Here is a 13,707-nt window from a genome sequence, read left to right on the forward strand (position 1 = left end):
CTGTAAATGTTTGCATCTTTTGGTTTTGCCAGCTCTCTGTGCCAAAGCTTGACTAAAGTATTTAATCGGGCACACTCGGTGGGCATTTATGTTTGTGTGTCCTCGTGCATTTATACCTGAAAAGCTTCTTTAGCATGGAATTGTGTGAAGCTACACAATATGGGTGTATTAAAAATACACAAAATGGGTGTATTAAAAATCACTGAACCCGCACTGTTATGAAGATTAAATATAGCTGATTGCTCTTTGTTTATATAGGGCCTCCTATAAAGGATGCACGGTTGAGTCACACAGGCCTTTGTCTCTGCCCAGCCCTGGACGAGTGTGACTGGATGGTGAACTCTGTGTGTGCCTGGCTCCCATTGCCCCCTCTCCAATGTGCCAGGTTGCCTGCTTCTTATTTCATAGCCTTGAATACCATCTGGCAGTGGCTTAGGATTTTGCTTTTTATGTCTGGGTTTGCTTAGTAATGCTTCCATTCTCTGTCTTATAAAATAAGTTCTTCACATCTATAGGTTCTTTGACATTTCCTTCCCCCATTTTTCCTGCGCACTTTTTGTGGTGGGAAAAGCTACTTGCTGTTCAGAGTAGGAATTGAAAATGAACTCCTGGTCATTGTTCAAAAGCAGTTCCCCTACTTATCACAAATCAGACACCTCCCAGTGGTACTCCACCACAATCGCTGGTTCAGCATTCCGTCTTCATACTATGCAAATGATGTGAGAATTAAACAACCAGGTGTATTTGCTTTAATGTGAGGGTGGGATATTTCAAAAGAACAGCATGTATACTATCTATGGTGAAACAGATCACCAGCCCAGGTGGGATGCATGAGACAAGTGCTCCGGCCTGGTGCACTGGGAAGACCCAGAGGAATCGGGTGGAGAGGGAGGTGGAAGGGGGGATCGGGATTGGGAATACGTGTAAATCCATGGCTGATTCATATCAATGTATGACAAAACCCACTGGAAAAAAAAAAAATAATAATAAAAAAAAAATAAAAAATAAAAATAAAATAAAAATCCATATTACTGTACTAATCTTTAGTATGCTGCCACACAGAGTGAAATTCTAATGTCAGCATGACCAGAATATTCTATTCCTATGGGCAGGTCTACAGGGGACGTTAAATTATACTCCCAGTGTGAGTTTATTAATTTGTAGTGAGAAATATATTTACCAAGGCACTGGGCACCTGCATTCACTGGCCAGTACCTACAGTGTAATTTATCACTATTTTCCCATTATCTTTGAAGGAAATAACCACTGAGGAGCACAAAATGGGGCTCCCTTTGCTTGAGAGCAGCCTGCAAAGGCAGAAGGACCCTGGGACTGGCAAGAGGATCTGAGAATGTGTCCGCAACAAGAGTATCCACAAAGTCTGGGAATACAGGGGAAAGAGTATATTTAGTTGAATTTTTTCAGTATAACAGTTGGAACCTTGCTTTGGATTTTTATGTCTCTTATAGGAAACAATGTTCTGGGAATTTAAGAAAAAAAATTTGAGAATATTATTTGAAATATTAACTAGCAAATTAAAGAAATAACGTGTCTTATGTTTCCTGACAAATTGGAGACCCTACATTATTCTACAGTGGAAGGAGAGAAGAAGTTAATATTCATTGACTTCCTATAATCTTCATGTTTTCGTCTCTCTTTCTATATTTATCTTCAATTTCATGAAACTAGTGTGATCAGATGGGATCTCTTTCCTTTGGAAATACTAGTTGAGAAATGAATTCAGTTCTGTTCAGTTCAGTTGCTCAATTGTGTCCGACTCTTTGCAATCCCATGGACTGCAGCATGCCAGGCTTTCCTGTCCATCACCAATTCCTGGAGCTTGAGTTATAGTCCCCTCAGACCCACTTTTCATTTAGAGTTTAAAGTTAAGAGATTAGAAGCACCCTGAAATGTTTCTGTTCACCAAGACCTGCTCAATATAGGGCTGAAAGTGAAAGTCGCTCAGTTGTGTCCGACTGTGTGCAATCCTATGGACTTTACAGTCCTTGAAATTCTCTAGGCCAGAATACTGGAGTGGGTAGCCTTTCCCTTCTCCAGGGGAATCTTCCCAAGCCAGAGAACGAACTCAGGTCTCCCACATCACAGGTGATTCTTTACCAGCTGAGCCACAAGGGAAACAAAGATAGGTCTGCGAAGCTAACTAATGATGAAGAATATATGTGTCCACATCATTCTCACCCACACTCTTTGGTTTTTAGAAATCTAACAGTGATTTGGAGGAGAAGAGAAGTCACTGGTGTGTGGCTGGTCTGCCATCTCTCTGAGTCATGGCTAAAAGCTACACACTGCAGGGAGAAAGCATGAAAAACTTAATCTTTCTCTCTAGATATAGGTATAGATACGTGTGCACATATACATAGTTTTTGACCATGCTTCCTTATTATAATAGCTGACTAAGCATCCTCTACATGCTCATGAATCCCAGCTCCCTAAAATGTGACTTCTTCTGTCTAGAATTCCCAAATGCCTGATCAGTGGGTGTTTCTCTACATATATTCTACAGATGATCTTTATTAGTGAATCTGTCAGAAAGATCAGGATGCTGGTAAGGGGACGACAGGAATTGTGACTTCATCTTGAATATCCAGAACCTAGCAAATATCTACCACCTAGCTTCATAAATGCTCATTGAATGAATAAAAGGATGAATGAAATGATATATGGCTCTTTCTACACTTTGCATACATTTACAGATATGCTCATGTAATCACCCATACAAACTTAAGGATCTCCCAGGAAAGAATACTGAAGTGGGTTGCCATTTCCTTCTGCAGGGGCTCTTCTCAACCCAGGGACTGAATCCCCATCTCCTGCATTGCAGGCCGTCTGTTGCATCGCAGACAGGGTCTCTACCAACTGCCACCAGGGAAGCCCTATACAAACTGAACAGTTACTCTCTAACCCTCCAAATTTCCCTCACCCTTAAAACTGTGTCACCCTGTTGGCACATTTTTCCCTCTCAAGGTTTATGTTTGTTATAACCTTATTTCACTTATGTTAAAAATGTACTTTTGAGCTGGGAGGAGAGAAGGCAGTCTGAGATCCATCTGTTTTGACCCACATGAAAAGCTATTGATCACAGAAGTGAAGAAAGCTTTGATTAGCACATTTTGGCCGTCTGTCTTTTTGAATTTAGGATTTTGAATTATCTTAAATCAATTTTGTTCATTGCCTATTGCCAGATCCTCCCACTGAACAAATATATTTTTGTTAGCTGGGCTTTATTATAATTGATATCCTGATGTTGATTTAGATGTGGTCCTGCTGTGAGCTCTCTTAATATAGGAGGCAGAGTGATAGTGACAAGGAAGCCTCTGGTCATGTGGCTATAATAAAGAAGACACATGGCTATAATCACATTTAAGAATCTGCCACTTCTCTGTTATGACTGGAAAATCAATGGCAGTTCAGAAAATAAAGCATAGACTGTGCCATTTAAATCCTAGAATCCAATCATTCGTGTTTTGCTATTTTTTTTTTTCCATCCTCAAACTAGTGAAGGAAATCAGTCTTCTCCATGAGGTATTTTTAAAATATAACTTAATTAAGCTGTAATTTTAAAGCAGCATTTACCATGTTCATGATAGCAATTACTTGGAACATTTTTTTGTTTTGTTTCTAATTTTGAAATGTGTGGTAGCGTTTTCTATCCTTAATCAACTTTTTACATTATAAGAATTGTTCCTGTGCTTTGTTTAGCCAAATACTACTTTAGAAAAAGTTAAGTTGACTTGTTATTTTACAGTATAACAGTTTCAAACATGGTTTATTCATCTGCAGCCTCTAAAATTCAAATTATACAATGTGCTTCTTTTATACTTCCTTTTCTTTGTGTTTATATCTAAGCTGATTGAAATCAGTAATACAAGTATTTAATGAGACACCGTAGGAACTTACAAATATATTTGCACCTAATCATAGAATCAAGACATCCAAACTGGTATAAAAAGACTTATACGGACTAAGTTATAGGTTATGTGGACTAAGTACACAGTTGCGAATCTGTGAAATCATACAAAATAGTTTTTCAAGGAAAGACTATCTGGTAAATTATAGCAAGTTTAAGAGTCAAGACACCCAGCTTCTGGTCTGAACTCTGCCATTAATTGGCTGTGTGATTTCAGATGAGCCATATCAGGTTCTTGATACTTGTTTTTTCTTCTCTGAAATTAAGAAATTGGACTCCACCAATGAGCTCACATTTAATATCTCTCAAATATAGGTAGTAATTTAGATCATGAAATAGATCAGAGTGGTGTGTACATGTTCAGTCGTGTCCGACTCTTTGCCAACCCCATGGGCTGTAGCCTGCCAGGCTCCTCTTTCCATTCAATTTCCCAGGCAAGAATATTGGAGTGGGTTGCCACTTCCTTCTCCAGTGACTCGTCAATTGTTATATGTCTTATCATTTGTTTTCATAACATGCCAGAAACCAGGTTTGTTCCCTCCAAAGCTAATTGACAGTGCCTTTTATGTGTACTCTATTAACTTGCATAAAAGTTTGTATAAAAGCAAACTCATCATCCCAACTTGAATCATTAGTTAGTATGTACTTAACATTTGGAAAACTAAGGGGAGTTATTTGTTCACTTCTCTATGCAAGCTGTCATTTTCATAATCTAGATGCAGTGTTAATTCTTAGCCAATGGCTGATGTGTGTTTTGACATTTCATTTCTCCATGAAGGACATTGCAAAAAAATTTCTCAAGATGTATAGATTTGGAAAGAGGACTAGATTTTTCTGTGTGGTTCAGAAGAGCATAGTGAAGACCAAAATAATTGAAGAAAAAAAATTAGCAGTTAGACGTCTTTCAAATTGGAATGGTTTCTTAGGGAGGCAGAAGGTCCTGTCTTCTAGGTCATACCTGCTAAGATTTAGGTTGCATGATGTCCTCCAATATACTCTTAAATTCTGGAATTTGGACATTAAATCCCCACCCCACCACCACATTCCTAGTCTGCCTTTAAAAAAAAATAAATAAAAGAAAAAGAAAGACAGTATCTCAATAAGTTAAGTGGGCCTTCGGAAGCATTACTACAAAGAAATCTAGTGGAAATGATGGGTTTCCAGTTGAGCTATTGAAAATCCAGAAAGATGATGCTGTTAAAGTGCTGCACTCAATATGCCAGCAAATTTGGAAAACTCAGCAATGGCCACACTGGAAAAGGTCAGTTTTCATTCCAATCCCAAATAAAGGTAATGCCAAAGAATGTTCAAACTACCACACAGTTGTGCTAACTTTACACGCTAACAAGGTCATGCTCAAAAACCCTTCAAGCCAGCTTCAACAGTATGTATACCGAGAACTCCCAGATGTCAAGCTGGATATAGAAAAGGCAAAGGAATCAGAGATCAAATTGTCAACATCTGTTGAATCATAGAAAAAGCAAGGGAATTGCAGAAAAACATCTGCTTCATTGACTGCGCTAAAGCCTTTGACTGCGTGGATCACAGTAAACTGTGGAAAATTCTTAAAGAGATGGGAATACCAGACCACCTTACCTGTGTCCTGAGAAACCTGTTTGAAGGTCAAGAAACAACAATTAGAACCAGGCATGGAACAATGGAGTGGTTCCAAATTAGGAAAGGAGTACGTCAAGGATGTATATTGTCACCCTGCTTATTTAAATTCTATGCAGAGTACATCATGCAAAATGCCAGGCTGGATGAAGCACAAGCTGGAATCAGGTTTGCCAGGAGAAACAGCAACAACCTCAAATATGTAGATAATTCCACTCTAATGGCAGAAAGAGAGGAGGTACTAAAGAGCCTCTTGAGGGTGAAAGAGGGGAGTGAAAAAGCTGGTTTAAAGCTCAACATTCAAGAAAACTAAGATCATGGTATCCAGTACCATCATTTCATGGCAAATAAATGGGGAGAAAGTGGAAACAGTGACAGCTTTTTTTATTTTCTTGGGCTCCAAAATCACTGCAGATGGTGACTGCAGCCACGAAATTAAAAGACACTTGCTCCTTGGAAGAAAAGCTATGACAAACCTAGACAGTATATTTAAAAGCTGAGACATCACTTTGCCAACAAAGGTCATATACTCAAAGTTATGGTTTTTCCAGTATCATGTATGAATGTGAGAGTTATAATGAAGGCCTAGCACCAAAAATTGATATTGTTGAACTGTGGTGCTGGTGAAGACTCTTTTGAGAGTCTCTTGGACAGGAAGTCAAAGCAGTCAATCCTAGAGGAAACCCAACTCTGAATATTCATTGGAAGGACTGATGCTGAAGGTGAAGCTCTAATCCTTTGGCCACCTGATGCAAAGAGCCAAATCATTGGAAAAGACCCTGATGCTGGGAAAGAATGAGGGCAGGAAGAGAAGTGGGTGACAGAGGGTGAGATGGTTGGATGGTGTCACTGACTCAATGGACATGAGTTTGAGCAAACTCTGGGAGATGGTGACGGATAAGGAACCTTGATGTGCTGCATTCCATGGGCTTTCAAAGAGTTGGACATTCCTTAGTGACTGAACAACAGCGATCTTATTTAGCAAGAATAGACCTGTGTCCTGTATATTTTCATGTGGGAATGGTGAGCCTACCTTTTTCATTCAGGATTAGATGATAGCATTTTTTATAATAATATTATTTCTGCTCTTCAGTCAGGATGCACGTTGTGGTATTGTTTTTCCTTCCTCATCACATTAAAAGATTTTTTTGAACTTACATTTCAACTAACAAGCACTATGTATCAGTCTACTGACATCTCAGTGGGTTTTGATTTGTAATCATGGTTGTAGGACAATAAAGACACTGATCAATGGAAAGACTAACTTAATATAAAGTCATCAGTGTGCCACATATAGAGAGATTTGCCTTATATATATAGGGTTATTGAAATTTGGGATTTATAAAAAAACAATTTATTGCATGCTTATTTGCTTTACTTATATTAGTTTTGTTTGCTTACAATAGGTTTCATTTACTTACAACAAGTTTAGTTTAATTATACATTTTAATAGGGCAGTTATTTCAAAACACTTTCATTGCACAATGACATTTAAATTGACCATATTTATCAATTTCTTTTCTCTTTAATTTATAAAAATATTAAATTATACTGAATTCAGTATTGATTCTTTGAACTCTAGTTTTCTTTTAAGCTTAGCGTATCACTGTTTACTGTTTTCAAGAGTATGGTCTTCTACTACATTGGGGCAAAAGAGTAATCACCATTTTTTGGACTGTGACTCTTGCTTTACAGGAGCCTTGCAACATTCCCGTTTCCTCCAGTTGGGTAGCATAAGAAGCAAAACAAGCACCAATTTGAAAACCGAGCACCAATGCTATCTGTGAGGGTGGGCAGGAGGGTGTATAGTCTGCCTCAATGTAATATAATTTTATCAGGCAGATGTTTTCTTGCTTGTATATTACTATATACACAAGCAGTGAAATCAGCCACAAAAGGCACTTCCAAATCTTTAACCAGGAGTTTACCAACATTTTATTGGAAAGGATCACAGTGAGAGTGGTAGCTATGGTATTTATGGTATTAATGAGTTATTGTGGTTGTTGTTCAGACACTAAGTTTTGTCCCAGTCTTTGAAACCCCAAGAACTGCAGCCCACCAGGCTTCCCTGTCCTTCAGTATCTCCGGAATTTGCTTAAACTCATGTCCATTGAGTTGGTGATGCCATCTATCCAGCCATCTCATCTTCCATTGCCCCTTCTCCTGTTGCCCTCAATCTTTCCCATCATCAGGGTCTTTTCCAATAAGTAGGCTCTTTGCATCAAGTGGTCAAAGTACTGGAGCTTCAGCTTCATCATCAGTCCTTCCAGTGAATATTCAGGGCTTATTTCCTTTAGGACTGATGTTTTGATCTCCTTGCTATCCAATAATGAGTAAGAGCCCATTACTGGTAAGGTCTAATGCTGGGTGCTTTGAATGGATTATCTTTAATGATAGTCTTACAAGGTGGCTATTATTATTTTCACCCCTGTTTTACAGCTGAGGGGACTAAAACACAGATGTTGAATAATTGCTGATCTTACAAACTTTGGAATGGTTGGAGAGATGTCAGAATGTGACCTTAGTCTTTGTTACTTTAAAGACCCAGGTGGCGCTAGTGGTAAAGAATCTGCCTGCAAGCATGTGAAGGGAGAGAGAGAGATTCTCTTTTAATTCATGGCTTAATATATATAAAGCTTTTAGAACAATGCTTACAAAATAGCCCTTTATATAGAAGTACTATATTCATATTAATTACTATTTCCCCTAAGTCGCTTATTTGAAGATGTTATTTTTTCTTCTTTCCAGCAGGTAGTAGTGGCTTTAGAGGATCAGAGGCTTGATCATAGAAGCCCTGCTCTGACCTTAGGTCTGTAATCAAGTTAATGAGCTTGAATACAAGAGTGTATATAAAAGAAACAGGCAGCTCTGGTGTCCTCCCCTAATTGCTCGCTTCCTGCACCTACACACACATGCTATTTCTCAGCTAAATATTTTAGTTGTATAGAAAAATCAATTCCTGGGTGAATAGCTGATTTTTATTCTGATAAACTCTCTTATAATTATGTAATATAGATTTCTGTTTTCTTTTAGTAATCCTAAAACTACGGGGATATAAAATGAATTAAATTTATAGCTGACTTCAGTTTGCCTTTCCTTTGAAACCTTTAAAAACATGAACTCATTTGTATCTGCTTCAACTGTGTTTTTAGTTTTAATTTAGATTGGATTAAGTGGTCTATTATTTATTTGAGGATAATCTCAGAATTAAGCATGACATTTCCATTTGCAGAGTCACATTTATTAATGTGGATCTCTTCCTGTCTCTTGTCTCTGGGTCTCATTTTTTCTCTCATGGACATCTCCCGAGCTCCTACCAGAAGGACCTGCTGTGGCCCCCACACTGATTAGCTCTGCCCGAAAGCTCCATACTGCAGAGTGTCATCCCCTGGGCTTTGAGACAGTATTTCTGGCCAAACAGTCAGCATCTGGATGAAGTGAGTTGTAGAAAAGAGAGTGGGGAGCTAAAGGATGGTCACATCCCAAGTCACATCTGAGTCCTTGGGACAGCCTCCATGTGTGGGTTCTTGACTTTATACAGGAAAGAATTCAAGCATGAGCCATAGTAAAGAGAAAGAAGGTCTGCTCAGGGAGAAACATACTCTATAGACAGAATGTGGGCCATCTCAGAAAGAGAGGAATGAGAGGCCTCAGGATATGGGATTGTCAGTTTTTATAGGAGTGGGTAATTTCACAGACTAAGTGGGCTTCCCAGGTGGAGCTTGTGGCTCCACTGGTGAAGAATCCTCCTGCAATGCAGGAGACCTGGGTTTGATCCCTGGGTTGGGAAGCTCCCCTGGAGAAGGGAAAGGCTACCCACTCCAGTATTCTGGCCTGGAGAATTCCATGGACTGTATAGTCTGTGGAGTTGCAAGGAGTCAGACATGACTGAGCATGCATGCAATACAATTTCATAGGCTAATGAGTAGGAAGAGAATTCCATTGTTTTGGGGGAAGGAGTGGGCTTTCCAGGAATTGGGCCACCACCCACTTTTGATGTTTTCTGGTCATCCTTGGAATCTTCAGGATTCCTAGGTGACTCAGTGGGTAAAGAACCTGCCTGCCAATGCAGGAGACATAATGAGATGAGGGCTCAATCCCTGCATCAGGAAGATCCCCTGGAGGAGGGCATGGCAATACACTCCAGTATTCTTGCCTGGAGTATCCCATGGACAGAGGAGCCTGGTGAGCTGTGGTCCATAGGGTCGGAAAGAGTCAGACACGACTGATGCAACTCAGCATGCATGTTAGAACCATTGGGTGCCTGGAGTATGTTACAGTGAGCTTATACTGAGGCTCAAGGTCAAGTAGAAGTTGAATCGGCCATTGGACCTAGTTGGTTCTAATCAGTTTATGCTGTGTCCTCTGGCTATGTTATTCTTTTAAAGGTTGTACTCTGCCCCCTTCCTGTTTCATGGTAATTCTGTATGAAAATCAGTTTACTTAGGCATGTTTACTCCACAAGCTGGAAGGAGGTGTGACTCTCATATTAGGGCCCTTTCTTTTTTCCTGAGAAGACCCCTGCCTGAATGGGCCACTCTTAGCCAAGCGATGGCTCGTAGCAATTTAACCTGAAGAATTTGAGATCAACAGTGTAGCTCCCTAGGGTTCACCTGAAGAAAAGATTCTCTCCCTTCCTTGAATAAGTGGATCCCTTCCAGCAGCAATTGATTTATCCATTAACAGTACCATTTGCACTTATGTCTAGTCTTCAGGGTGACCCTCTCAACATTTCAGTAGATTCACCTTGGTATATACGTTTTTTTCTGGCTGAACTCTACAGAGTGAGAATGAGGTAACTTTCTCCCCACCACACAGTTATCTGCTTAGTCTTTTTTTAGGGACAAGGAATAGGCCAAGAGGGTATTTATGTAAGCCTGTGGACCATTGGATTGAATATGTATCTTTTCACTTGATCTTAGCCAAAAGGCAGAAAAGTGATGAATATGTATATCTTAATTGCCAACCTCTACCTTAAAGTTTATTTAGGCCTCTAGAGCCATACATCTTGACAATTCACCAGTATCATAATAAAAATAATTTAATCTTCTCCCATACTATTGTTATATTTCAAGCTATTTGTGCCTAGGCATAAAGAGTAAGCTGTGCAACCGTGTCATATACATATCATGGATGGTAGCCTCTTTAAAAGATCCAGCCACACATGGTAGATATCCACCCCACAAACATGGGGCTCATCTCATGTAGTTTAATTACCTCCCTTTGTTTCCCACTCCTGGGGTCCCTTTGTGCAAATATGTACCAGTCCATTGTGGTGGGTCTGTATGCACCATTACTGCCAACTCCTCTCTGGTTTCCGTACATAACGCATGTGTGTGCTCAGTCGTGTCCTACTCTTTGGGACCCTAGACTGTATACTGTCAGGCTCCCCTGACCGTGGAATTTTCCAGGCATGGAAACTGGAGTGGGTTGCCATTTCCTCCTCCAGGGAATCTTCCTGACCCAGGGATCAAACTTTCATCTCCTGCCTATCCTGCATTGCAGATAACTTCTTTACCTCTGAGCCATCAGGGAAACCCTTCCATACATAATTAATCCCCAAATCCATTGATTCTCTCCATGGTCTCTTCATGTTTCCCTTCATCATCTCGTTGATACAGATCTTATCTCTGGATCCCGTTCCTATTTTTCCCATCTATGTCCTCATCTGCTCTCTCAGATTGTAACTTCATTTGCCTATTTTCTCTGCACAAGTCTTGACCCCTCCAGTTTTACATAATATGGCCAAAATAAAAATCTGTGAAGTCATCTCCTCCTGAGGCCACAGTCCAAATCTCTTGCCTAGTGTCCCAGGCCCTGGTGCCTCTCTTGCCTACAGCCCTCACTGTGACCTTCAGGTGACTGCATTTCCCTGGGCTCAGCGACCTCCTCCAAGTTCTGGAGCCTCCAGGTGTTCATGCTGCCTCAGGAGCCCTGCCCACTTTCATCTTCCAGGTGAATGCGTCTTGGCTTTTCAAAGGCCATTAGTGTTGATAGCTTCCCTGCCCCACCCCCAACCCCCCCCCCCCCAAGCCCCCCAGCCTCACACTAACTGAGTTAATTGCTTCCTCCTCTTTTTTGCCTTCATTCTTAGCCATATGTCTATGATGGCATGTAATCTCTGTATTTTAAGTATGTATTTACAATGTGTGTCCTCGTTAGACTGTGAACTCCCTGGGGCCAGGGCGTTCTTGGTTACCTTTGCAATTCCAGACCCTGGTAGAGAATTTTTACCAGTATGTGCCTGATAAATATTTGCTGAATCGGTTCAATTGTCTCATAAATGTTCTCTGTATTACAGAATGACATCCACCTGCCAATGCAGGAGACTTGGGTTAGATCCCTGGGGTCGGGAAGATCCCCTGGAGGGGGGCATGGCAACCTACTCCAGTATTCTTGCCTGGAGAATCCCGTGGACAGAGGAGCCTGGTGGACTCGTATCCGTGGGGTCGCAAAGAGTCGGACACAACTGAGTGACTGAGCATGCATGCACGGACTCTCTCTGTAGTCTGTTATTGTCTGTTTAACTCAATTAAGAGAACAGAGTTCATCAGGTCAAAGTCTTTAGTTTCAGTCCCCACTGGAGCTGTTAGCTTTGTTCTTCAGCTGTTAGAAACCAACTAGCCTAGTAAATACCACTGGTTTCAAGGGACTTGGAGAGAGAATGATTCAGGTCGGCAAATTCATCTCAACTCTTAGACAAACTGAATCAAACATATTCCTCCAAACATATTGATGCTAAAAACATAATTTCATACTTGGATCTTGTCCACAGCACCTGTCTGGGGGCACTGAGGGGTCTGACTTGAAAGTCTCTGCCTCAATGAGGGAGCTGGTACCACCGGGCCAGGGTGGTTTTGCTGTGAGAGCTCTGATTACCCCTCCACAGATCTTTGTGACTGCCGGCCTCTGAGCTTCCTGTCTACCCACGTGTGTCTCCATGTCTGTCTTCCAGGTGAGACCATGCGCATCGCTTCTTCGGAGTTTGCGGATGACCCTTGCTCGTCGGTGAAGCGCGGCACCATGGTGCGGGCGGCACGGGCCCTGCTGTCCGCTGTGACCCGCTTGCTCATCCTGGCGGACATGGCGGACGTCATGAGGCTTTTGTCTCATCTGAAAATTGTACGTATGTAGAACTTATCAAAATATACTTTGTGTGGATGGTGGTGGTGACCGCGGATAGTACCATGCTGAGCTGGACTGACAATGTGTTACCACTCACAGGGTCACTTGGTTACTCACCCAAGTGGTATGCCCTTAACTTTTCTAATACTCAATTTATACTCAATAATATATTTTTCAAAGATACAGATTATTCACTTGAATTGCCTTCTCTCAAAACAGGGAGTTTAAATCTCCCCTTATTTCTTAGAGTACAAAACTGTGCATCTTTCAGGCTGCAGAGGCCTCGTGAGGGGTGCCCACCTTGGTTTTGTCTTGAGATTCAGAGCAGCGCTGGTCCCTGTAGTCATTCAGGCCAGGCCGGCTCTTCTAGGGGCTTCCCTGGTGGCCCAGTGGCAAAGAACCTGTCTGCCAGTGTGGAGGACACAGGAGACTTGTGTTCGATCCCTGGGTCAGGAAGTTCCCCTCGGGGAGGAAAAGGCAATCCACTCTGGTATCCTTGCCTGGACAATTCCATGGGCAGAGGAGCCTGGCGGGCTACAGTCTGTGGGGCTGCAGAGAGCCGGACATGCCTGAGTGATGGGACACACACGCAGCTCTTCTAGGCAGCTGGCCACTTGACCACCTCTGCCCACCTTAATACAGATCCTGTTACATTCTATTTTGTTAACTGCTCTATCGTTGCCCTTTTATAGAATTATGTACTTTGAACCTCCCTCAGTCTGGCAATAAAAAGAAGCCACTGTTTACTAAAGTCAATGTTGTTGCATCAATTTTCATCTCACACACCTGGACTGGGTCTCTGGGTGCACATGTGTGCCCCACCAACCCCATCATATGTCCCTTGCTTGTCACGATTCCTTGGTTCCAGTTAAGCCTTCTGTTGAAGGAAGTGGACACATGCCCTGGTCACAAATTTTTCAGGGTCATGTGCAGCCCTCGCAGCCCATGACTTCTACACTTTGCTCTCTTTCCTAGTTGGTGAGGGGCATCTGGTCCCTCCTGGACGATTCTACTCTTTGATGATGAAACAGTTACTTAGG

The 13,707-nt window shown here is 41.5% G+C and overlaps 1 protein-coding gene across 1 annotated transcript in view; it reads left to right on the forward strand.

Moving 5' to 3' along the window:
* Positions 1 to 13,707, forward strand: part of CTNNA2 (catenin alpha 2) — a 1,329,932-nt gene that overhangs the window by 425,014 nt on the left and 891,211 nt on the right. Inside the window, exon 4 of the mRNA XM_061156261.1 lies at positions 12,498 to 12,664. Coding sequence (XP_061012244.1) covers positions 12,498 to 12,664 — 167 coding nt within the window. The remainder of the gene's footprint in view (positions 1 to 12,497; positions 12,665 to 13,707) is intronic.

This window comes from Dama dama, chromosome 11 (assembly GCF_033118175.1).
Source record: "Dama dama isolate Ldn47 chromosome 11, ASM3311817v1, whole genome shotgun sequence".
Lineage (NCBI taxonomy): Eukaryota > Metazoa > Chordata > Mammalia > Artiodactyla > Cervidae > Dama > Dama dama.